General features: G+C 40.8%; 2 protein-coding genes across 5 annotated transcripts in view; one reads left to right on the forward strand and one right to left on the reverse strand.

The window, feature by feature from the left end:
• Positions 1-5,853: 5,853 nt before the first annotated feature.
• LOC146615667 (putative ribonuclease ZC3H12C) lies at positions 5,854-10,031 on the forward strand. Its single transcript, XM_085374556.1, has 5 exons — positions 5,854-6,566; positions 7,501-7,640; positions 7,794-8,028; positions 8,242-8,348; positions 8,518-10,031. Exons 1-5 carry the CDS (start codon positions 5,854-5,856, stop codon positions 10,029-10,031), a joined length of 2,709 nt encoding a protein of 902 aa, XP_085230682.1.
• Positions 10,032-13,858: 3,827 nt separating this feature from the next.
• LOC146615668 (radixin) overlaps positions 13,859-26,740 on the reverse strand; it is a 50,587-nt gene continuing 37,705 nt past the window's right edge. For all 4 annotated transcript variants that reach the window (XM_085375294.1, XM_085375292.1, XM_085375291.1 and 1 more), the window contains exons 6-15: positions 25,636-25,787; positions 25,354-25,437; positions 25,091-25,237; positions 24,147-24,243; positions 23,877-24,040; positions 21,345-21,475; positions 19,293-19,453; positions 18,816-18,908; positions 18,527-18,736; positions 13,859-16,544 (exon numbers count right to left, since the gene is read on the reverse strand). In XM_085375294.1, the coding sequence (XP_085231420.1) occupies positions 16,380-16,544; positions 18,527-18,736; positions 18,816-18,908; positions 19,293-19,453; positions 21,345-21,475; positions 23,877-24,040; positions 24,147-24,243; positions 25,091-25,237; positions 25,354-25,437; positions 25,636-25,787 (1,404 nt within the window). In that variant the 3' untranslated portion in view covers positions 13,859-16,379. The remainder of the gene's footprint in view (positions 16,545-18,526; positions 18,737-18,815; positions 18,909-19,292; positions 19,454-21,344; positions 21,476-23,876; positions 24,041-24,146; positions 24,244-25,090; positions 25,238-25,353; positions 25,438-25,635; positions 25,788-26,740) is intronic.

Raw genomic sequence — 26,740 nt, forward strand, 5'->3', positions numbered from 1 at the left:
TATAAAAACTATGTAAACTCTCTCCGTGTATATTAACACTATACAGTCATCTGATAGGCTGAGTTTCCTCCCTACAACCAAGTCCACGTTTAACCAGGAGACAATTGCTTGTTTTCTGTACTTCAAGATGGGCTATTCCGGATAGACAGCAGTGAACAGAAAGTTCATTCAAAACTAAAGTTTAGCATGTGTAGGGATCACGCCAGCTCTGAAACCACTAAGCTGTTGGAAGACACCCACTCTTATTTTCATGTCGGCTGCACACCTGTGAATTATCGCGACTGCATCTTGCATTGTGGTGACGCTGTCATGTTACCAAAGACTGACAGATATACAAACACCTTCCAACGTACTCAAAAGTCTCCTTTGTAGCACTTCTTGCTGCTGTACAGGACTCTTGAACTGCATTCTTGGTTTATGATCCACACCCACAGCATCAACACTTATAAAACTAAATGAAGCAATAGATGCTGCTGTTCAGTGCTTCAAAGTTTAACTGGACATTTTCAGATATTGTACAAATCCACCAGCGATATTATTTATTTATGTATTTAGTATGTTTGAAACACAAACTATAATAGCTTAATTGTCATCCAGGTCTTTGTGTAGTATTAAGTAACATTAAAATGGAACTGAAATATTATAAGAAATACTACAAGGAACAGCTAATGGCATTCCTCGTGAGTTATTGGAGTTTTTTTTTTTTTTCCTCTTGGTTTTCCCAAAAACTTCCATGCAAATACATTTGTGTATTCACACTCCTTTATATGGCACACGTATATAGTGCAGAGATCACACCACATGTCACCGGACTGCCTTATAAGTGGGTTTTCACACTTGCTGTGTCACTCTCACATTTCTGCTGACTCCTCAGATTCCGTCTGGCATCCTGCGACTGAAGTCCGCGCGGCTGATGCATAAGCAGGCATGCTTTGCATGTTGATGTGCTGGTGTGGGGGGTGAATGGGTTTAAAAAAAAAAAAAAGCCCCTGCCTCCGTCTGTGCATGCTGCTCGGGCCGAGAGAACAATACTCCCATCACAGGAGGACAGATTGTGTGGCAGCTGCATTGTTGAAGGACAGCACGCCAGACACACTTCTTCCCCCCCGACACACACACAAACTCACTCTCGCTCTCTTCCCCTTTGTGCCTCTTTTGGTTTTTTTCTGGTTTTTTTTTTTTTTTTTTTTTGCTGGACTAAATTATTCCGGCTCTCTTGTGGCATTCAGGATGAAAAACAGCGGCGGTGCAGCTTAGACGTCGGGGGTCGGGACATTAAGAGGCCCCTGCTTTCCGGTGCTTTAGCGTGCGATCTGAGAAATTCTTCTTTAAACTATAACCATAAATAGGAGCGCATACAGAGTGCAGAAGTAGCTCTTTTGAAGTGATTTGCAAACAACTGGTGAAAAAATGTATCTTTTGAAATAAATGTTCAGTCTTGTATGAGGAGCAGCTTCATGAAGTGAACTGAAGTCTTCCAATGCTACCAGACAGTATTTGTTCACCTTGTGTCAGCACATAAAAAAAATCAGCATTATTTGTCCAGAGCAGCATAACAGAGTATTTTTCTTTCACAGAAATCTTTTTTTTTTTTTTTTTTTTGACATCGTACTTTGAAGAACAACATTTGAAGAAGATGCACCAAACTTGTAAATAACATTCCCGTTCACTTCTCACAGATCTCAGGGCAGTTTCATGCACTGGAAGTACCCTCCGTGGGTATTTCCACAGATAAACAACCTTACATGCAAACACACAGTTGTTGGTATTTGTTTGTGATGTGAACCGTTGTCACTAAAAACTGAAGCAGGCCCACTCTGTCCACATCATACCAGTTACAGGTGGGGTGTTGAGGCAAGTCATCATATGACTGGTTTTCAACTGTCACTTCCTTTTTCTATGCCTCTGTTTGAAGATAAATTTTTTTGTACCTTTGAGGTACCCTCAAAGGAGGATCTTGGCTCTGTCTGTTTTTTTATGCATGAAGCCAACAAGACTAAACTAGGTTAACGGGTAATTTGTATACAATGCTTTTTCTTGCTTTCCTTCATATATATTGTGCTAGAACAGTGGATGTTCATGTTCAATATGAACCAAACATGAGGCATCACGCTCTGATTCACAGAATTTTTATCTACTCTTGGATCTGTATGTCAGTGAGAGTGGATATTATATGAAATAGTCATCTCTGGCAATCAGCTTGGGCTGAAGAAGCCCCACCCACCTGGTGTACAAACCTGCTGTTTATGAAGGGCAGGAACTAGGCCGAGCGTAAATAGTTGATTTTATTTTTCTTGGCTGGTTCAGTTGTACAATTTTTGTGATCTGCTGATACAAACAAACAGCATTTTTTAATGTAAAATATTAAACTTCACTGGATATAACTTATTTCCCCCTAAACTTGAGTAAGTTAAAGGATATTTTTCTTGCTTAAATATCTAAAAACTACATGCTATGTGCAAAAATGAAAGAGTTGCTTTAAACCACCTTTATCCAACATATTTTACCTTACCAAACAAAAGCTGGTGCAGAAGATTTACTTAAGAAAACTAATGTCAGGTGCTTACACTATTTTTCAGTATCTTTATATATTTATAACTTTTCTCTTTTTCACTCATCTCCATAATGTTTACCTTGCCTCCGTTGCTCATACCGAGGCTGCTAGCAGCTAGCTGGTGGCTTGCTCTGAGCGCTGGACAGCTTTATTTCTTTTTTTTTTTTTTTTCAAATGTTCATGTTTAGCTGTGTGAGGGTGATGTAAGTGTGATTTAAGAATATTAAATATCCAGCACTATCAAATAAAGGTACTATTTTGAACTTTAAAATATGCCAGGCTTATTTAGTATGCTAAATAAAAATATGGAACCAGATATATAGTATTTCTCCCCACACCCTCTAGCAGATCATTACATGAAGGAACCTTTTAAAAACAAGCGCGTCCATGCTCACAGGTCCACACACACAAACTACACCCTTTTTGGCTCCCACCTCAAAGCACACTGTGCGCTGTCGATCTTACGTGCTGCACAGTAATGTTTAATATTTAGTATTTACTGTTATATTCCCATATATCATCGTGATGTTGTTTATTGTATTGCTCTCGTTTTCTTCTGCTTGTTTTCTTTTTTTCTTTCTCAACAGGTGATCCAGGTGATTGATATATGTATTTTTTTTGTCTGCTTATTTAGTTGGTTTTTGTTTTTTTGCCCTTTATCCCCGTCCCTCTTCTCCGTTGTTTTTCCCCCTCTTCCTTTCTCCCCTTTCTTTTCCTCATTCAAGTCTGTCCCGTATCTAGCAAGTGAAAATAAAAAATAAATAAAATAAACAATAAAAGGTGAATCAAATGGACCATTACGGCAAGGCTGGGATGGTCAATTTGGTAAAGTAAATCCGTTGGGCATCTTTCTTTGCCTTTAGACAATAATTCTGATGGCAAAGGAACCAAACGGGACAGGCAAAAAAAAAAAGACATAGTATTTCTGAGGAAATGAGCAACATTTAAAGTCAACTCAAAATGAGGTTATAGCTACCAAAAGCATCGGTAATTTAGTGGATGTTTTGTGTGAATACACTGGAAGTAAACAAAGACATTTAATTTCTTTTTTTAAAGTGGTCACTGAACAATTTACAGATCACTCTTTGTTTCAGCCAGTCTGTGCACCCCCACACAACCAGCAGGCCACACTCAGAGGCTCTGAGCAACATTAGGGGTTTCTCTCATTTGCTACCACAGATGGAACTGAGAAACATTCAGGAAGGCCACATAAACACAAACACTGACTGCAGTGTTAGCTGGTGTATCACTGACTGAATTTCATAAACATTACTTAAGATTTTATGTTGTGGATTTAAATAGAAGTACAGCTTTATGTAATGTAGTTTGTGTCCAACTGTGAGGATTTCTTCTGGGCTTTCGGTGATCAGTAAACTAACTGGAAAACATAAAACATGTACTGTGTTTGTGTTAATGGGCAGTTTGTAATTTTTCTTTGTCATGGTAGCTCACACAGCTGTAACAGTAACGCTTGTTTGTGTCAGAAAGAGCCCTCTTTTTATGATTTTGATAGGACGCCCCACCTCTATAGTGGCCGGAGATTTGAAATAAGTGGAAAATGTGTTTTTTGACTCATGTCACGGCCAGCACCTCCTGCCTCTTAACATTAGCTTTGTCCAGTCAAAATGGATTTAATTTATCATACATATATCCATGGCTTTTTTCATAAATTATTCTTAATTATAGTTAATCTCCTGTTGGCTGCTCATGTTTGTAAATTTCGGCTGTACCTTTTCTTGCTGCACGTTTAGATTTTGAATGTGCAAAATGTGCCAAGCAGTTAAAAATGCGTTTGATTCTGTATGACAGCTTATTCTTACCTTTACTCTGAGGACACAGATGTGCCAAACAGGGCTGCTAACAATAAAATCATGTTTGCAGTGGGTTTTCTCACTTACTCAGTGAGACAGAAAAGTTAACGCACTCTGTTGAGTTATCACACAAAACGTGTCCGATGACTTGCCACAAACTTTGCAGATCTTTGTAATTACTGTAACGTCACGTCGTCACGTTCATTTCGGTTTCCATTAGTGAATGCAATCACTAAACGCATATGAATGAATTTTGCTCATATTTGTTTTGAAATGATGTATCAAGAAGAAGCGCTTTTCTATGTTTGAGTATGAAGTCACCACAATATGAGGAGACAAACAATGTCAATCCCATTTTAGAAGTTACAGCTAGTGCATGCATTGATTAGGTAAGCGGAGAATCTGCCTGTTGGCCAAAAAGGCTTTTATTTTATTTTATTTTATTTATATTACTGGTGTGAAGCAGCAATGAAGTGTTTCATATGGCAAGATCGTTGGCCTATTTCTCACTGAGCTGTTGTTTCAAAATGTAAAGTAATGTATTTCACAAAATAAAATGCATATGTCAATAAGAATAAGAATGCCTGCATATGACAGAGTCAAGTTTTGTACTCTGTACATATAAAATGAGGTGCTTTAAATCGTAAAGTATCAAACTGAAGAATTAAAAATGCCTTAAGCAGAGGGCTGGATATGATTCAACAGTGTTTCTGACAGTGCTGCTGTTCTTTAGCAGATGAAAATTGCCCGTGCTGCACAGTTATTACGTCTGTGCTGTCTTCCCCTCATTTGCTCGAGGGGAAGGTGTTTAGCGTTTTGTCCCAGAGCTGTTATTTGTTTGACAACACAACTCATCACTGTTAAAATGCAAATCAGTAGAAGTTGGTAAAGATAGTTTTCAGCCTGCATGTTTTAAGCATCATAAAGCGTGCACCATCAGCAGCTTTTCATTTGAATCTTGCAGTCAGAACTTAATATGCAAATTAGCTATTGGAGCAGACAGACTCTGTCAAGACGCATCCCAGGGCAGAGGAGGTGTTGCTGCTTTGGGCCCTGCGTTTTTTTTTTCCTTTTGATGAAGAAGAGGCGTGCTTGAGATGGGAGGAAGAAGCAGAATAAAATACCCTTACAGCTGCTGGGGAGAATTTTTATTATCATTGGGCCATACTTTAGATAAACAGATTTTTTGGTTTTTAATGTTTATGACATTTCAATTGTTTTTTTATGTAGAAGTTAATGGAGTACTGACCACAAGTGTTTCTGTATTTGAACATAAATGCAGTGTAGTGCCCTGTGTCCTCATGTGATGGTATCACATGACAAGTGAGTATATACTGAGAATTTAACCAGTTCCTTTTTATGTTTTAATTCCCAGGTACCCTCACAGGACTAGTTAGTAAGTGAGTTAAGTATCAGTAGTAACAGTGGGGTCAGTCAGGTGTTTGGGAGGTCACGGAGGTAGTGGAGCTGGATGTATGAGAAGGATTCATGGGCCTGAAGGACCATCTGGAGGATGGGACAGGCCACATCCTCAGCCCAGGGCTGGATCTGGACTACCTACACGTGGAAGGTGCTGAACGGCAGGCTGGGAATTTAGGAGCGGGTGTCACTGTTAAAAGCAGCAATACTGCTGGTAGCAGAGGCATTAGCTCTATCATTCATTCAAGCAGCAGTAGCAGTTGCAGTAACTTTTCTGAAGAGAGTGCTATCTCTGACAGTGAAGATGAAAGGCTCCAGACCGGGTCTGGTTCTGACTCTAAAACACCGCACCACGATCAGCTTCACCTACACCAAAGGGAGGAGTCCTCAGTCTTTCAGCCAGTCAGGCTGGACCTGGCACCAAATACATCTCCTGGAGACCCCCCGGAAACATCTCTGACTGACCCCATCACACACTGCCGTACGAAGGTGGAGTTCGCTCTCAAACTAGGCTACCCCGAAGAGCTAGTGTTGCTGGTCCTGAGGAAACTAGGCCCTGACGCACTTATCAATGATATACTGGGAGAGCTGGTTAAACTGGGAACCAAAATAGAGATGGATCAGCAAGGAGGTCAAGCTGTCTCACAGTCTCCCTCGTCCTCTTTGTCCTCCACCTCCAACTCCTCTCTGGATTCTTCTCGGCTACTGTGCCGGTCCCACCTGCTAGAAGACAAAGAAAACCTGCGACCTGTTGTTGTGGATGGAAGCAATGTAGCCATGAGGTGAGGAGGAGAAGCTTTGGAATATACTAGGGTTTTGTTCTGCTTTCATGTATCTACCTCTTTACCTCACAAAGAGTGTAGCTTTATTACTTTATATTAGGCTTAAGAGCCTAACATATATAGCTAAGCTGAAAGCCATATAACACACATTTAGAGAAATGCTTATTTGTTGAAAACATGCATTGTTTAGTTTTCTGAATTTTTGTAAATCCAGTTTTTACCAAAACCATTTAAGAAGATATCAGTTTAAAACTATTAATGTTAGTTACATGTTACATACTATACATGCTGAGACAAGCAGCAAGACTCCGGCATGCAATAGAGGAGACATCAGTGAAAACAGGTGTAAGATTGATTTAATCAGATTTACTAAGAAACGAGTTGGAATACAGATGGGTTGCAAAGTGGCTTGCAGTGCTTTATATTGCCAATTCGATGCATAGAAGGGTATCAGCTAATTCTAGCTGAGCTTGAGATTGTGGCCTGTGTGAACTAATGCTATGCCTTTGTAGTTTGTATCACTGGTTTGTAATTAGTGACACAAAGTGAAACAATTGTTCATTGTGGGAAGATGTAATACGATTATGTAATTTTTGTTTTTGCTAAATTGTTTTTCAAAGTCTCAGCAGTCAGGGAAGACAACTATTTAAAAAAACAGTTCTTTCTCTGAGGGTTGGATTTACAACCTTAAACCTCAGATGGTTACAATCATTAGTAAAATGCAAAAACACATCTTCATCAACAATATCAACCTGAGGATACTCTACATTCAGATGCCTAATTCAAGAGTTTGACTTCTAAGCTTTTTTTGTGTTACTTGATTATAATTCAAAAAACATGAAAAACCTGCCATACTGACAGTATGACTATGACAAGCAAACAGGCAAAGTTTAATCTTAGCTGTGTGGCTGATGCTTGCCTTCTGTTTGTGTAGTCATGGGAACAAGGAAGTTTTTTCCTGCCAAGGTATCAAGCTAGCAGTTGATTGGTTCTTGGAGCGAGGCCACCGTGACATCACAGTGTTTGTCCCTGCTTGGAGAAAGGAGCAGTCGCGACCTGATGCTCTTATCACAGGTAAAAATTACAGTCGTTGTCACAGTTGAAAGTCCCAGAATAACAACAGTGTGAAGGATGTGATTTAATATCCTGCTCTTGGAAGCATTTCCTATTATCCATTAACTCTAGTCTTTCTCTCTATATTTAACTATTGCACCTCTCCTTGTTCAGACCAAGAGATCCTGCGGCGTCTGGAGAAAGAAAAGATCTTGGTTTTCACTCCATCACGACGCGTTCAGGGACGTCGTGTGGTTTGCTACGATGACAGATTCATCGTCAAACTGGCCTACGAGTCAGATGGTATAATTGTTTCAAACGACAACTACCGTGACTTAGCAAATGAGAAGCCAGAGTGGAAGAAATTTATAGATGAGCGCCTGCTGATGTACTCGTTTGTAAATGACAAGTAAGCATATCGCACCAGCACAAGAAGCAAATCTGTTGGATTTCCTTTTAACGTCATTGTTTCCCTGCACCTTTGAACATACTAAATAACATGCTGTCTTTGTGTTACTCTAACCAATTTGTTGTTAAAAAAAAGGGAGAATTTCAACTTATGTCTGTGTTTGAAAGAACTCAATATTTGCATCTAATTTCAGTCTGTTAACTGTATATTTAGATTCATGCCACCTGATGACCCGCTGGGACGCCATGGACCTAGTCTTGAGAATTTCTTGAGAAAGAGGCCTGTTATTCCTGAACATAGAAAGCAGCCATGTCCTTATGGTAATAAAAAAAATGTTTAGTTATGTTTCTTATCAAATGCATGCTTATCAGCTATGCTGCAGAAGATGTCTGCTCTTGCATAGTGGAATTAGATAAAAAATTGTACGAGAATAAATGCTTTTTATTCCAGTACAATGACAAAAAAACTTCACATTTTTTCTTCCATTAGGAAAAAAGTGCACATATGGCCACAAGTGCAAGTTTTATCACCCTGAAAGGGGTAGTCAGCCCCAGCGAGCTGTGGCAGATGAACTCCGTGCCAGTGCCAAAATTTCATCAGTAGCTTCAAGAGGCCTGCTGGAACATGCCCTGATGGCGAAGAGCCAAAAAAATGGTCAATCAGAAGGAATGGCTGAGGCCCCGCTGATTCGGGATACCGGAAAGAAACAGCCAAATCGGAGCCTTCAGAGCTCCTTCAGTGAGCTCTCAGAGGACAAAACTCAGGTCAGTTCCAAAGTGGAGGAACAGAGGAGAAACAGCAGTCTTAGTGGCAGCTGTAGCAATAACATTGTAGCACATCCTGCTCCAGGGGGACCGCCTTCATCGGGACATCTGGAAAGATGGGAACACCCTGCTGGAAGTACTGGATGCAGCTCCGGTATTGCCGGGGCTTCAGGACCAAACAAAGCTGAATCTTATTACAGATGCAGTTCTCCAGTGGTGGGCTACAACTCTGTGGTAAAGGCTTATTCGGGACTCAGTCTTGTAGTGCCACAGACTCCTGAATGCTTCTTTCCAGGTGAGCTCGGCACAAGTTCACTGGCTTCAGATTGTAGCAGTGAAAGCAGTGTCAGCTCAGATTCTTTCTCTCCCGTGTTAGATGATAGCCCCAAGTGCCATCACCATCATCCCCACCACCACCACCATCATCATCACTACTCTGGCCAGTACCCTCACCAGGCAAGCCGTGTTTCTCCTAGTCTGAGCCAGCATTCTCCTCGTGGCTATGTCCATCCTCAAGGACTTTGGAGACAACGTGATTTTGGCATAGAAGATACTCCAGCATCTGTCGCCTCTCGCATTTCGCCACATCACGTCAACACCGCTTCTGTCTACATCCAACCCCAGCAACAGCTTCAGCTGCTCGCCAATTTTCCAGGGGAACCACCTCATCCACAACATCCACCCCAAACACCCACTACTCATGCCCGGTCTCAGAGCTTCCCTCGAGGCCACAATATGGTGGGCTCCCTTTGGCCGGAACATGGGCTTCAGGACAGAGTGTGTGAAGGCTCACCAGTTCATTCTAGAAGAAACTACTCTGTGCGAACCCAACAACCTCAGCACCAGCAGAACTGGGACCCTAATTATGAGCCACCCCCTAAGCCTTACTATGATCTGTTTTCCTATAAGAGTTTTCCACAAGTCCATGGACACTCTCCTTGGGGCCAGCAAGTTCATTCATCACCACATGGCCTTTTAATACCAGGTCTTCCATCGCTTTCACAGCAGTCTCTTCCATCTGTCCCTACCCACAAGAGCCACATGCCCTCAGCAACCCAGCACGCAAAGCCAACTGCCTTGGGTCGATACCAGGACCTTAGGGAGAGGGTGTTTGTTAACTTGTGCGGCATCTTCCCTCCAGATTTGGTGAGGATGGTAATGACCAGGAACCCACATGTGACGGATGCTCAGGAGCTTGCAGCTGCCATTTTAATGGAGAAGTCACAGCACAGCTCTTGAATAAACACAGTGAAGTTTTCATCTTAACTAAACTCGTATTTGCGGGGATATCCTCTGTAAGCTTAATAAAAAAAGTCAAGTTGGGCATACAGAAACCAAAATCACAAGATACGAGACTCCTTCAGCTGTTAACACGCTGCCTTTTTAATGCTATTATTATACAGAGAAATACCAAAATTGCCATACTTTTTTTCTAGAAATATGCCTGCTACTTCTGAACGTAACATAGGAAAAGGTAGGGGTGCATCTGCATGTTTCATCTTTTTTGGTTATGAGTCAAAACAGCACTGTATTTAGGGAAGCTTTTAAGGTGTTTCAAGGGTGGCAGTATTGTTGATTTTAAACTTATTTATTTGTTACATTTAAGTTATTTATATAATTTTAAAATTATTTTAGTTTTATTGCACTTTTTGTTATTTTTTTTTTCTTCAGATCATTTCTTTTGGCAATCATATCAGGGTATAATTATAGCCGTTTGCGCTGTTTCTCTGTTTCTAATTTTTTTTAGTCACTGCGATGACAACATTGGGTATGTAGCTCTAACATTTTCAGCATTAACGTGGCACGCACGTATTTGCCACATTGCAAATACAGCCCGACCATAGTTGACGCTCAAGTAAGCCCAACAAACGGCTTTCTTTCTGTGCTGACAGGTGGCAGATCAGTTGTTGCGAGATTTTGTGGATTTCCCCCAACAAGGAAGTGAAACTTAACCAGCACCCACAAAAGAAGATAGCAAAAACTCCACTTGAAAACCCCAAGCTCTTGTTCACTTTTGAATGAGAGTTATTTCCTCTGTTAGGATAGCCCTGTCAGCTGACTTCACGGTTCATCACGCGCTGTTCCTTTCCATCGCTAAACAATATCAGTGTGCTAAATCAGGTTCAAAGTGTGGCAACTGGAAATGTTTATGGGGAACAGATTGTTGGTATTGTTTTAATTTAAATTATGTGTTAATTTATTATACTTAATGTTTGTGAATGTGAGACACGGGGTATCGTTTATCAGTGGTGGAGGGTTTATCTGCCTCTAATGCTTTGCATACAGTTGTGTTAACTGCACAGATCCACAGTTTTTTTTTTTGTTTTTTTTTAGTTTATGAGACATTGAATAAAAAAACAAAACAGGCACCGGGTGAGAATCATAACCTTAAAATCACTACATCACCACTGAACTACATTTTGGACCATGGTAGTTTTTTACTTTGCAGGGTTTTTTTCTCAGGAGATATTCATGTTTGGTTTCAAAGTCTGTGGTTCTGTTAAAAAAAGACAATAAAAATAGTTTTTAATAACTTCAACTGATCCTGACCATCACAGACCTCCTTAAATGCCAGCAGGGCTCGTATAGGTTTCCAGTTATCCTTACTTTTTTAACCATATTTTTTTTATTTATATATTTATATTCATAATAATTTTGCAGTGCCCAAGGTGACTTCTGTGAATTGCCTGTTTTCTCCCAAAAATCGAGGGGCGGGGGGGATTTAAAATATATTTTTAGTGTTTTAAAATTATTTTTAAGTTGTGTCTTCTTAATGCAGCTTGCTTGGAGCTGTGTGTTTTTTGAATGAAATTATGATAATTTATTTTTACTATCTCTGCCAGTGAGGTTATTTTTATTACCCGAGGAACTGTTTGGAAAGCTAACTCTCTCGCCTGGTTAGCTTAATTTCAAGTAGCCCGATGACACCTCTCTTAGTTGATACAAATTGTATCCTATATGGTGAAAATAAACATTGTTTTATATGAAAATGTGAGAACAAGTTTTCAGTTGAATATTTTTATGTGGCAAAATATGTCGCCCGTGATAGTTCGGCTTTTATGTAAGGGGGATTCTTGTTCCCTGTTTCCGGGTGCAGTAAAGTCTCAAGTGCACTTTTTGGATATAGTTGTGTGTATTGTCGGTGAACGGAAAGCAAGGTGGAGTCTAGCTCAGAAATGGTGAAACCTCTAACACTGGTTAGCTAGAGGCTAAGTGGGCACACGCTCATAAAACAGTAAAAGTGATCAGGGTTAAAAGTTTTATAACAGAAAGAGCTTGTTAAAGTTGTTTTGTGATGTGATTGGCTGTTATTAAAGTTTCCTGGCATCACACTCCATGGGAGCAGCAAACGCTGTAGCTAGCTTGAATGTTCCAAATGTTTCTTAAACACTTTCCAGAAAATGTATTTCTTTATTTCTGTGGAGCTTTCTAACATCAAAAAACTTTATTCTCAAACCCTGGAGAGTTGTATGCAAGGCATGAACAAATGTGAGTAACAGTCTGTCAGGTTTTTGGTTTTTTTTTTTACACATTTTTTCTCTTATCATTAGCCTACATTGTTATCCGCTATGATGCTAAAGGCTAAGTCTGTGGTAACCCTGCTAGTCTGGCACTATGTGCTAGTGTTTGCTAAATGGGTTAAGACACCCTACAGTATAATTTAACAAACTTCTAAAGTTATTGTGTTTACATTCTGATAAATATTAACAACTTTATTCAGTGTACAAATACATATTTTTCTATTATTACAAACGTTTTAAAAAGGTATTTTTCTAAATGTGTGTATTTTTTTTTCTCAAAAAAAAAAAAATCCCTAGAAAGTGTGTGTTAAATCATGTCCTGACATCATGCTGTGAATGGATTTCTTCATAGCTGTTGCTTGAAAAAGTGAATTCCGACTGAACATGAAGCAAATTTCTGTCTTGAATTATATACTTAAATTTAAGTATAGCTAATGTGCTGACTACACAGATGTAAATGTTCTTTAGCTAGCAACATACAGGCCACATTTGGAATGACTACAGTTAAATCTCTTCTTTTTTCCGTCTAATGCATATGTCCATTTAATATTCTGTCTCTTTAGCTAGCAGTGATCAAAAAGAAGAACCTGGCTCTCAAGAATCCTGGATTTAAATATGTTGGAGAATTCTGCAACAACTAAGATGGTTCATATCAGTTCATGGGGAAAAGATCTGAAATGATAGACAGTATCAGAGATGGACCTAGCCACCGTGACGTCAAGCATTGAGTAGCAAAACCCCATTGAAAAGCACAAGCGTTTTCTTGCACCATCTTAGTGTTTTGAATCTGGACTCGGCAACTAGCATATCCTGGATTATCATTACTGTAATAAAGTACTTTAAGCTGCCCTGTTATTTCTGAAAGGGTCATCTATATATGACAATCATGGAGACAATTTTACTATCAATTATAGCCATGATTAGTCCCAATTTTGGCTCTCTAGGGATGGTCACACAGTCCTTGGAACTGGTCTGCAACTTCTGGTTGTGTGGGAGCAATGAGTAGTCTTTGACCAGTTGGCAAGTAGCTTCTGAAGGAGGATGCAAATGGATTGCTAAAGCCAGGGCATAATAAATATTCCACCACCGGCTGGCAAAAACCTCCTTGCGACTGCTTTGGTTGCTAGCAGGTTGGTAGCAGTAAGCATGGAACACACCAACTTCGGTTGCAGTTTTTCTATGCCATAGGTGGTAGTTAGCATTTTCCCTGCAAACTACAGACGATGGTAGCAATCTGCTGACAACCAAAGCAATAATAGGAGATTTGTATGTGTGTAGTGAACTCAGATTTGCCTCCTGTTCAGTCTGAATGCGCTTTATTTGCATTTTGAATTTGCATGTGGGGTTTGTATTAACCGATGACGAGCAACTTGTCATTTGTTGCTCATTTGACTAAAATCATGTGTGTTTGTATTTTATTAGGTGTTTTATCAATAGAAAAAATGTAAAATGCCGACAGTCCCTGTTTAGCACATTTATTCACATGTTTATTTTTAGTGTGCTTTAATACAGCTTCATTTCTGCTACAGAAATAAGTAAGTGCCATCTCTTCAGGGACCACAGCCAAGGAAAAGGCTGTTTGTTGCTCATCTCTCGGGCTAGTGGTGCTTTTATTAAACCAAAATTAAAAAGGAAAAAAAAGTGTTAGACCATTGCTGCTGTTTCACTGTATATTCTGCTAGGGAATAAAGTGGTTCTTTCTATAATGTGATCCAGGATTATGGTGGTAAATCACAGTATTGATTCATACATAGAGTTAACAAATTAAAAGGAAAACCTAAAAGGAGGGGAGGAGGGAATTTCTGGGTTGCATTTGTCCCCTTGGAGGGAAGCGTCAGTTGTTCTGGGGCGTCATATTTATCCTGTGACAAAACATTTCAGTTCAGATGGCATTGATGAGTTGATCACCTGACTCCAACCCCACCTGCATGTTAAACAATGCTTCCCACCACCATCATCAAAACACTAAATGCAGGAATATCTGATAGAAGAATGAAACTATCCTTCCAGATGAGTGTCAGAGACGTGGAAAATTGACATTGAAGCCGTTTTGTTTGTATTTGGTGGACCAGCGCTGTATGTTGTCACTCATCACTATATTGATTAAGGTGATTAAAATTGTGCTTCACAACAACTTTTTTGATTTTTGGTTTAATGTACAGTACTTTCACTTTTTCGCCCCTGTATGAGTTTAACTTTTTATTCTATAAAACCACCATTCCAGAGTCGGTTTCACCAAACATTTGTTGTGCTCGATTAAGCTTTAGAGATTGAAACCCAAAACAAGAGCACATAAAACAAATGTGACATACCTACAGGATCAGGGAAAATGTGGCTGAATGAGACATGTTGACTGTTCTTGTGAGTGATGTAAAAGTGACCAATAAAAGCCTCACTTAAAGCTTTCACGTCCTGCCTGGTCTGTGTACATGCTGGATTTTGGTATAGTGTGATTTGAAATAAGAGTCTTTTAATTTTCCTTCATGAACATTTTTATTTGTATTAAATGTAATGTGCCTACACTGAACCACAGATGCCACAGAAACCTGCATGATCGCTTTTGGATGGACCTTATCACACCGATTTTAGAAGAGTTTTTCTTTTGGGTATTTTGGACACAGCAAGAGAAGTGACATCACTGCTCTACTGCAGTTGTTTACACTTGCATCACTCTTCCTGTTTTTTGACGATCTATCAGCTGTGGCAGGAAACAATGAAAAGTGCTGTGAAATGTTTCCATTAAGTTATGAAAATGAAACTTTCCACTTTGCGACCCCGTGAAAAAATTAAGTAAATTCCATGATTCAGTAGCTGTAAAACCACCTGTAGTAGCAATAACTGATCTGTTTTCTGTATAATTTCTGTCATATTGTGGAGGATTTCTTTACAGCTTCAGTCCATTGAGGTTTGCAGGCATTAGTTTACTCATATTTTTGCCATTCTGTTACAGATTTGCTGGTGTGCTTTGGATCATTGTCTTGATGACCTAGTTTGACTTCATGATTCATGACTGACTCTATGCCTGCGAGGTGTTCAGCTCCTGTAGCTAGCAAACCCAAATCATGACACCTCCACCACTGTGCTTGACAGCTGGCATGAGGTGTTTATGGTGATATGATATGAACTATATTTGGCTTTCACTTTGCTGGGACATCCACTCATGGGAAGATTATGGTACTGTGTTAAACCACAGCTAAATGCACCACAGCAGCGAACTCCCAACACTTCTGCTTCTATAGAGGTGCTCAGGCCACATCCTGCAAATCTGATACTCATTCTGTTTGACGGAAGAGTCAGGACCAAGATCATACCATAGGTGTATTATTGGAAATATAAATTCATTCTTTATTGTGAGACAAAATATATATTGAAACAACTGCCTCAATGGAAAGAGAACGCCAAGCAAATCTAGTTTGCTTATCTGCCTGCTAACGGCTCTCTGTGAGCACACAACCTGTTAAAGAACAAGTTAACTGCTGAATGTGGACGACAGCGTAACTGTACCAAAACAAAATGACAGCAGTGAAAGGGAAAGAAATGACACGAGTAAAGCAGTTTAAAAAAAAAAATTTAAATTGTTCTGCTGAAGACAAAATAAAGGTACAGATTAAAGCGAACTCCCAACATCAATAAGCTATAGCTACAAATGATCATTTTATTTTGTTGAATAAAAGAAACCATTTCGGAACAGTCACGTTTTGTCTAAAGGTTGCGATATTGTTTAATTATCAAACATGCAAGCATTTAAATTGCTAGTAATGTACAGGGAGACGACACGTTGCTTGCTATTTGTCCAGATTGATTAAAAGACGTGTGCTTCATCGAGGCGAGGGCAGAGCTCTAAAAAGCAGAAAGCTGAGTATGTGGCTGGCCAGCCGCTGCTAGGCAGAGCTTTGGCGAGGTTGAAGCTACGAAGCCCTCTATCTCATCTTTCTCCGGGGTAGAGAAAAGGTAAGCTATCCTGCAGTGGCAGCAGGTTTTGGGCTTTACAAGGAGAGTGAGGCGTTGACATGGCAATGAGACCAAACGGTCTCTTTTCAGTGTCGTGTCCATCCACGTTTCTGGCTCACATGGACTCAAACTCATCTATACGCTGCTTGGTGTTGCCCTGGCGGATCTGCCGTAGGGTTTTGTACTTGTCTCTGCCCGCTTTGACGTTCTCGGCATGTAGCATGTCGTTCTGCGTTTTCTTGGTGTCGTCCCGAGCCTCCGCCAACTCCGAACTCAAAGCCTGGACGGAAGACAAAGGGAGGGAGGTGGTGAGACACAATTCACTTAAGATCGACTCCATCGTTGCTCGAATGAAATATTTGCTTAAATTTATATCAACTCCTACAGGGAGTTGATACATACAGGGAATTTTGGCTTTTGTTTATTCAGTCAAGTTTTAAAGACCAGAAACACAAAGACACATTGTTGTAAAGATCAACAAACGGCCAAGAAATGCTGAATTCTGACAGCCGGCAGCTTGTGGTTGCTCCCATATCATAATAAGGATGAAAAGCTTTTAACAGCTGCCGTTCAACAGGACATCGGTACATCTGAGTGATAAAAGAAAACAACCTGCCAGGCTGGCTTATGCGCCACCTGATTTGCAGATAAAAGGCAGTGTTAATGTATTTTCACAGCTGCTCTGGATTCAGACAAACCGCCGCTGTAACCGAAGCTGCAATCAAATCTGTCGTATATTCTAATGTGCAGCAGGAAAACTTACGAGCTTTTCACTGCACAGGCTACTTTCTGCGGATTAAACTACAAAATTCAGACCCAGATCTTTTTAGCAGCTTTACCGGAAAATAACTTTGCCACAGTGTCTACGCAGCAGTGGTTTCAGAAAGGATGCAGTCCTTCCACCAACGCTTCACCTTAAGATGTACAGATTGTACGATAGTGCCAATGAGGACAGAAAATTAGTGCAATCTTTGTTTTTCCAATGATTGCATGTGTTGAGAAACATCAAAAACTCGACCGACTGATACACAGTACTTCCTCACTTTGTTCACCACACTGAATAAAGAAGTACATTCAAAGTTTTGCAGAAATTTATTAATAACAACAACAAAAAAAACCCCCATCAAATTGTACGATTCTTGGCTTTTGTCTAATAAACTGAAAGAAGCATTATTTATTTAGTCCTTTCAGCTTTGTGACAGTCCTGAAGTTGCAAATGATGCCAGATACACAGATTGCGTTGAAAAGTGGGATTGGAGGCTTTGCATTTGCACTGACAAACTCGACTGTGCCGGTCTTGCAGAAACCCGTTTTCTCAGGTGGTGTTTCTGTTGTAGCAAACTGGCAGCAAGTGTGTACGTGTCTGCCAGCTTGGATGTTTGATGAAAGGAGTTCTCATTAATGCAGAGAAAACACACACATACAGTTTTTGTTGTGTGCATCTAAAACAGCTCACTGGACACTTTATTAGGTACATCTACTCAACTACTACGTGCAAATAGCTAATCAGCTAACCACATCTCAGCAACTCAGTGCATTTAGGCATGATCAAGATGACCTGCCTAAATTTAAACTGAGCATCAGAATGGGAGAGAAAAGGGACTTTGAGTGACTTTGAACATTAAACAGTTGTTGGTGGGCTGTCTGCCTTTCAGAAACTGCTGATCTACTGGGATTTTCCCCACACACCCATCTCTAGGGTTTACAGAAAATATTTTCTCTTCTTAAAAGCAAAAAAGAAAATATCAAGTGAGCGGCATTTTCTCTGGGTGAAAACAGCTTGTTGATGCCTGCAGACAATGGCCTGCTGCTGGAAACTGCTAGAAAGGCAACAGTAACTCAAATAACCTCTTGTTACAATCAAGGTATGCACAAGAGCATCTCTGAACACAGCCAACTCACACCTTGAAGCAGATGGGCTACACCACACCGGGTGACACTCCTGTCAGCTAAGATCAGGAAACTAACAATGACCACGACAAGAAGATATCTGAGATCAAATGGTCACCAGCTGCTCTCAATCCAACTGGGCACCTTTGGGACGTTGTGGAACAGGAGACGCACATCATTAATGCATGCAGCAACTGTGTGATGCTGTCTCGTCGATATGGACAGAAATCTCTGAGCATTTTTCGAGGTCTTTGTTTAATCTTTGCCGTGCAGGATTAAAGCAGTTGCCCAGCAAGTGGGACCTAACAAAGTAACCAGTGAGTGTGTACCTTTGGAAGAATCCCTCCCCCAGAAACTCAGGCTCATTTCTACCTGTAGCTGTTTCTTAACACGTTCGTTCTTCTGCGCCTCAGTGATTCGTTCCTCCTCGCTGCGGTGGCTGGTGACGCCGTCGCTGAGAAGCTCGGCACTGGCCTCGGCGTTCGTTTCATCCTGCTCGTCGTTTTCTGGCGCCGGTGGAGATGTCATGGCCGTCTTAAGTTCTTCCCTGGTCTTCTCCAGGTCCTCTTGTGCTGACAGAGCCTGGAAAGAAGATACATGCATACTTAGAAAGAGTAATGACAACCACACAAACACACAGACACACAAACACAGGCATTACTTTGTGTTGCCATTCTGTTGCTTCCTCTTCTTTTTTTCTCTTTGCGTCCTCAAGCAGAGCAATTTTGGCAGTGAATTCTGCTAACTCAGCAGCCTGTGGAAAATAATAACACATCCAAGCAAAAACTTATCACAAACATAACTGACATTTCAAGCACACAATGCTATTTGCAATGCAAAATAATATGAAGCAGAAATAATGATGCAATTCTCATATTTTAGGGAAAGGATGGTTCTGGTGGAGAAACACAGCCTTTGCTACATGGTTACAATTTTTTTTTACATTATGTATTTATTTATAAAAAAAAAAAATTCTAAATGTGAATAAAAGAGGAAAATGATGAATAATCACTGAACTGGTCAAACATGAATCTATAACAAAAAACTGTTATGTGGTTTTTCACAGATCTGGTGGCATCTACACCTGCACCACAGCACCAGTATAAATGAATGAATATCCACGTGCGTGTGCAGGTACCAGTTGTTCCTGGGTCTTCATCTGGTCAGCGGCCTGCTGAGCCAGCGCTGTCTTGGCCTCCTCCGCCACCTGCCTCTCCCTCTCCAGCCGCTCTGCTTCTTCCTTCGCCCGCTTCCTCTCCTGCTCCAACTCTAGCGCTCTGCGGGTCTGCTCCTCCAGCTCTGCAGGCACACGCATATCAGCGTCTCAATATGCATCGCTAACATGCAGTGACCACAGTTTCAGATTTGTTTTTTAGAGTTTTTGTTTTCTATTCAGTTCAGTTTCCAGAGTGGATTTGATCATGTCAGTTTAGCCCCTTTTTGCTCTCAGATTATTTCGTTTTTATGTGGTCCAGGGTTAGTTTTAGTGTTTTAAATGGAATAAGATAAGATAAGATAACCTTTATTAGTCCCACATGTGGGAAATTTGTTGGATCACCTCTCAGCTTATGCAGGCATCTAAAGTCTTAATACAGAAATCCATTTATTTAAAAAAAAAAAAAAAAACTGAAGTCAAAATGAGTTAACTAAAATGTTTCTCACATCTACTTTTAAGCTTTACTTGCAACCCTGGATGTAAAGTCGTCAACAAATATAAAGTTTTTTAAATAACATGTATTTTTAATGATGAACCGAAAACATTTTATGTTTACCCGGTAAAAAAAAAAAATCCAAGTTAAAGAACTGCAGCAGACCAATATTTTCAAACGTCACGTCACGAGTTCTTTAAAATATGTTTATTTTTCATTTTTTAAACTTCCACATTTGTACCTGTACAGTCCAGATACAGAGTGGTGAATCCAACGCTTCAAGCATTTCTTAGATTAAAAACACTCCAGGTGTGAATTGTTCTTAATCTTCTGGGATCGGCACCAGTACAGCCTGCTGCTGCCTGCGGTCTGCACTGCAGCTTCTATGTTATGCAAATTCAGAAAATTAGTAATAAGATGATGAACCACAGATGCTGATCCGTCTTAGATAGCAGTTCCCAAATGTTAAACATCAGCCAAGTAACGCAAACTTGTGGGTAGGTGTGCAGATTATCAGATTAGATACACTTCACAATAACCCTCACTTCAGGATGGGAAACTGCATTTGACCTCCAGGGAAAGAAAAACAGCTCCCTGTTCAGTGATTAAAACATTATTACCAAATGTCTCTTATCAGTTCAGTACTGAAACCACAATTAAAGTTATGTGTGAAATGACATAAATAAATATAAATTATGTCACTATAAAAGACTTGTGGCTACAAACATGTAATGACTCCCAGGACTAAAGGAAATATCTACGTCTCACAGGCTGACGAACAGAGGACGTGCAGAACGAGGTGAGAGTGACCGGTCGGTTTGTTTTTACCTGGCTACATCAGATGATCTGATATCGTCGAGTTGGTGTTGTTCCCACATCATCATAATAAATATTGTTCCAGGTTCAACACTGCAAGTGACCAATCACATTGTTGTGACGTAATACTAAGGAAATGTCCAAATATAATTATGCTCGACTCTAATCTGCTACTATGTGTCTTTTACACAGCTGGAACTGCAGCTGCTAGACCACAGCTTAGAAAGTTGATCAGACTGTCACCAAGAGTACCTGTTAAATCAATCAAATTAATTTCACTTTGATGTGCCAACAAACTCTCCTCTGACTGTGGGTCAGCAAGCTTTATAGTTTAAATGCATACACTTTTTTACGTTATGTTATCTAAGTTCTCTGTGATCTAAATCACCAGATCTTTTGCCTGATCTGCAGCAGTCTGAAATTTTAGTGTTTTCTGTTCTCTAAAGTTTTTTAATCACCATTTTACCATCTTCATCTGTGATTGGTGTAGGAGGTGAAAGGCCCCCCTTTAATGCGAGCGTGCACAGAGCCTGAGACAGAGAGCTAAACAGAGAAAGCTGATAACCATCACCATGACAGCAGTTATCTCCGAGTGAGGCTTAGGTTTTGCTGAGCCAGCTAAAGCAAACAAAGCCCAGCCGTAATACTTCCTTGAGCTTCGTTTGTAGTACACCCCACTGTCACACACGCGCACGCACACACTAGTGAAGTGGGTGGAGACGTACCTTTCTGAGCTCTCTGAGTTTGCTCTTCGATCTGCCTCAGCCTCTCGATCAGCTCTTCCTTCTCTCGCTCTATTCGCTCCTTCTCTTTCTCTGCAAGCTCTCGCTTTTTCTTCTCATTCTCCAGCTGTGCCCTGTCCAGACCACAAAGAAAGCAAACGTCACATGATTGTGTACCGACAAAACTCAAGAGGAAGGTTTTAAAGGTTTGTGTTGAGTCTGGCTCCCTGCTGCTGTGTCTCCAGCTTCATATCAATTAACCATTTAACCCAGTTTCCCACAGAAAGCTGTGGTTCCTTTGTTCATGTGAACCCGCTGACACACACAAAAAAACATGTTTTTTCAGGCACTGCGTGCACACTCAGATCGACTGACTACTCAGCTTACATCATTCTTGCAATATTATGCCAAATTTACCTGTTTATCCATAACAACCACATAATATTGGCACACACAGACTGAAGATGATAAAACAATAGGTTTTAGAATCACTTACAAAAAAACAAAAAAAACAAACAAACCCTTATGTAGTCAATAAAAGACACTTTTACCAATTTGTTAAGTAAAACTAAATCTACCCACACACACAAAAATTCAGCACAAAGTGAAACCAATGCTGGACACATTGATGGCATTTATAAAAATCGCCACATCACCTGCTACCAAATAGAAATATGTGGAAATTTACAGTTAACAGAAAAAAGTAAAGTTCAGCCTTATGATTTTCTTCAAAGCAGCACTGCCCCCTAGTGGCCAGAAAGGGTTACTAGCGTACTGTCACTTACAGTGGGGCAAAAAAGTATTTAGTCAGCCACCGATTGTGCAAGTTCCCCCACTTAAAATGATGACAGAGGTCAGTAATTTGCACCAGAGGTACACTTCAACTGTGAGAGACAGAATGTGAAAAAAAAATCCATGAATTCACATGGTAGGATTTGTAAAGAATTTATTCGTAAATCAGGGTGGAAAATAAGTATTTGGTCACCTCAAACAAGGAAAATCTCTGGCTCTCACAGACCTGTAACGTCTTCTGTAAGAAGCTTTTCTGTCCCCCACTCGTTACCTGTTTGAATGGCACCTGTTTGAACTCATCATCTGTATAAAAGACACCTGTCCACAGCCTCAAACAGTCAGACTCCAAACTCCGCCATGGCCAAGACCAAAGAGCTTTCGAAGGACACCAGGAAAAGTATTGTAGACCTGCACCAGACTGGGAAGAGTGAATCTACAATAGGCAAGCAGCTTGGTGTGAAAAAAAATCAACTGTGGGAGCAATCATCAGAAAATGGAAGACATACAAGACCACTGATAATCTCCCTCGATCTGGGGCTCCACGCAAGATCTCATCCCGTGGGGTCAAAATGATCATGAGAACGGTGAGCAAAGATCCCAGAACCACACGGGGGGACCTGGTGAATGACCTGCAGAGAGCTGGGACCAAAGTAACAAAGGTCACCATCAGTAACACACTACAACGGCAGGGAATCAAATCCCGCAGTGCCAGACGTGTTCCGCTGCTGAAGCCAGTGCATGTCCAGGCCCGTCTGAAGTTTGCCAGAGAGCACATGGATGATACAGCAGAGGATTGGGAGAATGTCATGTGGTCAGATGAAACCAAAGTAGAACTTTGTGGTATAAACTCAACTCGTCGTGTTTGGAGGAAGAAGAATACTGAGTTGCATCCCAAGAACACCATACCTACTGTGAAGCATGGGGGTGGAAACATCATGCTATGGGGCTGTTTTTCTGCCAAGGGGACAGGACGACTGATCCGTGTTAAGGACAGAATGAATGGGGCCATGTATCGTGAGATTTTGAGCCAAAACCTCCTTCCATCAGTGAGAACTTTGAAGATGAAACGAGGCTGGGTCTTCCAACATGACAATGACCCAAAACACACCGCCCGGGCAACAAAGGAGTGGCTCCGTAAGAAGCATTTGAAAGTCCTGGAGTGGCCTAGCCAGTCTCCAGACCTCAACCCCATAGAAAATCTGTGGCGGGAGTTGAAAGTCCGTGTTGCTCGGCGACAGCCCCAAAACATCACTGCTCTCGAGAAGATCTGCATGGAGGAATGGGCCAAAATACCAGCTACTGTGTGTGCAAACCTGGTAAAGACCTATAGTAAACGTTTGACCTCTGTTATTGCCAACAAAGGTTATGTTACAAAGTATTGAGTTGTATTTTTGTTATTGACCAAATACTTATTTTCCACCCTGATTTACGAATAAATTCTTTACAAATCCTACCATGTGGATTCATGGATTTTTTTTTTCACATTCTGTCTCTCACAGTTGAAGTGTACCTCTGGTGCAAATTACTGACCTCTGTCATCATTTTAGGTGGGGGAACTTGCACAATCGGTGGCTGACTAAATACTTTTTTGCCCCACTGTATGTAGTTGTCATACAAAGTGTGCAGTACTAGGAGAAATACAGGATAGACTGGTGGGAAATGACTACCATTTAAAACTGCTGGTATGTATTTAGATATAAACTTCATGCAATAAATCCATTAATAGGTCTTTTTGCGCCGTACCTCTCCATCTGCTTGTGGTGTTTCTCCTCCCTGGCCTGAGCCTTCATCTGCTGCACCTCAATAGTATCAGGCTTCCTCCTCCTCATGTACAGCTCGTGGTTTCCCATACACAACGCCAGGATACGCTTGTTGATCCTCAACCGTGGGGCGTAGAACACAAAGTCCTGGAGGAAGCCGGCATAAGAAAGGTTAGTAAGTAAAAATTTTATTCTTCTGTGGGGGGGAAAAAAAACAAAACATTAAACCGTGTATGAATTCATCAGCACTTACTGGAGCCTTCTTGTCAATGGGCTTGATGACAAACTTCTTGTCATTGAAGGAAATGTTTCTGATCTCGCTCCAGGGGAAACCGATCTTTGGTGACAACCTGAGGCAGCAGAGAGAGATTTTACTCCACTTAAATAAACGCACGAGCTGGTAAACATAAAACTTCAAAACAACAGTGGCTTTCAGACGATGGGTGCCCATTAAAATCCTGGTTTTGTTTCAACAATCAGTTGTGTACCACTGTTCACAACCATTAGAGGGAAATAATGTCAGTGCATCCCAGACCTCATTTACATACTCGGACTAAATATCAAAAAAGTGTTAGAAGGTGGATTTAACGATTTAAACAAACGACTGAATTACGTTTTCTTGTGTAATTAAGTTCTAAATCAGCGGTCTCCAACCTTTTTTGCGCCACGGACCGGTTTATGCCCAACAATATTTTCACGGACCGGCCTTTAAGGTGTCGTGGATAAATGCAACAAAATAAAACTAGTACCGGTACCGAAAAAGAAGATTTATTCATAACACACGTGAAAAGACCCAGGAAAACTGAGTTAACGATAACAAAATAACGCTGAAAACCGATAAAAACCCTGAAAATCATACATTTCACACCTGAGCCTCAACTCTCGCGGCCCGATACCAAACGACTCACGGACCGGGGGTTGGGGACCGCTGTTCTAAACCGCATTAGTGTATGTATGCCAGCCATCAATCTCTGTTCCACTTTTTCCCCAAATGAAACAGAGCAGCTGTCTAACAAAACGTCTCTTTTTGTTCCATTTTGCTCCTTCTTTGGTTAAAATGACGTATTGGTTTTCATCCGCTACATGAATGATTTCGTCAAACAAATACTGAGCTGAGTCCCTGATCACAAGAAACAATGACGATATCCACGAATAACACAACAAGTACACATCCATGCAAATGTGTAGATTTATTACTTGTCTTCATGCTCGTAGATGTTGAGTCCCAGGGCGTCGACCCCGAGCCACAGCTCTGTGCCCTTCTTGTTTTTAATTTCAAAGTAGTTGACGCCATACATCTCCAAGTCCTGAGCGATCTTCAGATACTCCATCATCGCGTCCTCCCTGCACACACAATAGGAGAAAACAGTTAGCAGAGAAACATGCAGGAGCCAGTGAATGAAACTTTCCATGCAAAATAATATGAAACCATAACCATGAAACTTTCACAATACACTCACCTGAGCATGCTTCTGTGCTCCTCATGCCATGTCTGTATTCTGTCCTCCCACTGCTCCTTTGTCAACTTGTGCTGCTCCAGAACTCTACAGGACACGCCGAGGAGAAAAGGACACAAGAGACACAACACAAGAGTTAACAGTGAAAACAATAACACAACAAGCACTCCTGGGCTTTTAATCATGCTAAAATGTACACATTTTTACTCTTAACAAAGAGAGACTCTGGAATCAGATATTTCATTAGACCCACGTGGAGTAGCATATTATGTCTACTGATTTTACCTCTGTGGCAGTAGCCGGTCAGATGCCAGGTAGCCAGGCTTGTGAATATCGTTGTTATAGTCTCCGTATTTGGCCTGAACGGCATACGAGGCCAGCAGCACGGCTGTCTCTGGAGGACAGTAGTTCTCATCATTCAGAATGGCCTCCTTTACCTGCTCAGAGGACACATATAAGCAAAAACACACAAGCGTCAAGATCTTCTGACTCCATGATTCATGGGTAAAAAAGAAAATTCTGTTTTTCCAGCAGAACTGAGTTGAACTAAAATAGTAATGCAGTCCAAAGATGTTTTAAAATACATTTATATCATTAATTAGTAATTCCTTTCACACTCTGGCTTTCTCCCATCTGTCTTGTCCCTCTCTGTTTAACCCCAACAGATGGCTACGCCTCCCTGAGCCTGGTTCTGCTGGAGGTTTTGTCCTGTTAAAGGGGAGTTTTTCCTTCCCGCTGTTGCCAAGGGCTTGTTCATATGGGGTCATCTGATTGTTAGGGTGTCTCGTAGGGTTTGTAACCTACAACATAAAGCGCCTTGAGCAGACTGCTGTTGTGTTTTGGCGCTACAAGCCAAATCATCTTTGGCAGATGTAAGCCAATGCAAAGCATTCCATCTTAAGTCCAAAGAAGGAATTTCTGAGTTAGTCGGACTTCCAACTCAGAAGTTGGTGATCCCCCACCAACCCTAACTTAACAGTCCAAATGGCGGCAGTGTATGTAAACATTTGTGACTTGTAACCTACACTACTACATATGTGTGTTTGAGACATAAGCCAAAATAAATAAATAAATTAAATAAGCCATATCGTTAGCTTCATAGCATAAGTGCCTAAGTCATTGACTTAGTCAAATGACTTAGGCAATTATGCTATGAAGCTAACGATATGCAGAACACTGGCCATGCATGTGCCTCATTAATGGCTCTACCTTTACCTTTGCTAAGCACTGAAACAAACCTTGTTTATTCTTCCTTTTCTGACATTCCTAATGAATGTGCTGAACTTGGGGGTAATGTCACTTCCCAGTTCCGCCTTCCAACTTACGATGCAAATGGAACACAGGACTCTGTTGCGGACACGGAAACATCACAGCTGAGCAATCATTCCTG

This window comes from Diplotaxodon limnothrissa, linkage group LG16 (assembly GCF_057381915.1).
Source record: "Diplotaxodon limnothrissa isolate DT_005_m linkage group LG16, D_limnothrissa_male_GT1.1, whole genome shotgun sequence".
Taxonomy (NCBI): Eukaryota; Metazoa; Chordata; class Actinopteri; order Cichliformes; family Cichlidae; genus Diplotaxodon; species Diplotaxodon limnothrissa.

Coding starts and splice junctions, on each gene's coding strand:
- LOC146615667 (XM_085374556.1), top strand. CDS start 5,854: ATGGGCCTGAAGGACCATCTGGAGGATGGGACAGGCCACATCCTCAGC. Junction 6,567..7,500: donor GGAAGCAATGTAGCCATGAG/GTGAGGAGGAGA, acceptor CTGTTTGTGTAG/TCATGGGAACAAGGAAGTTT. Junction 8,349..8,517: donor AAAGCAGCCATGTCCTTATG/GTAATAAAAAAA, acceptor TTCTTCCATTAG/GAAAAAAGTGCACATATGGC.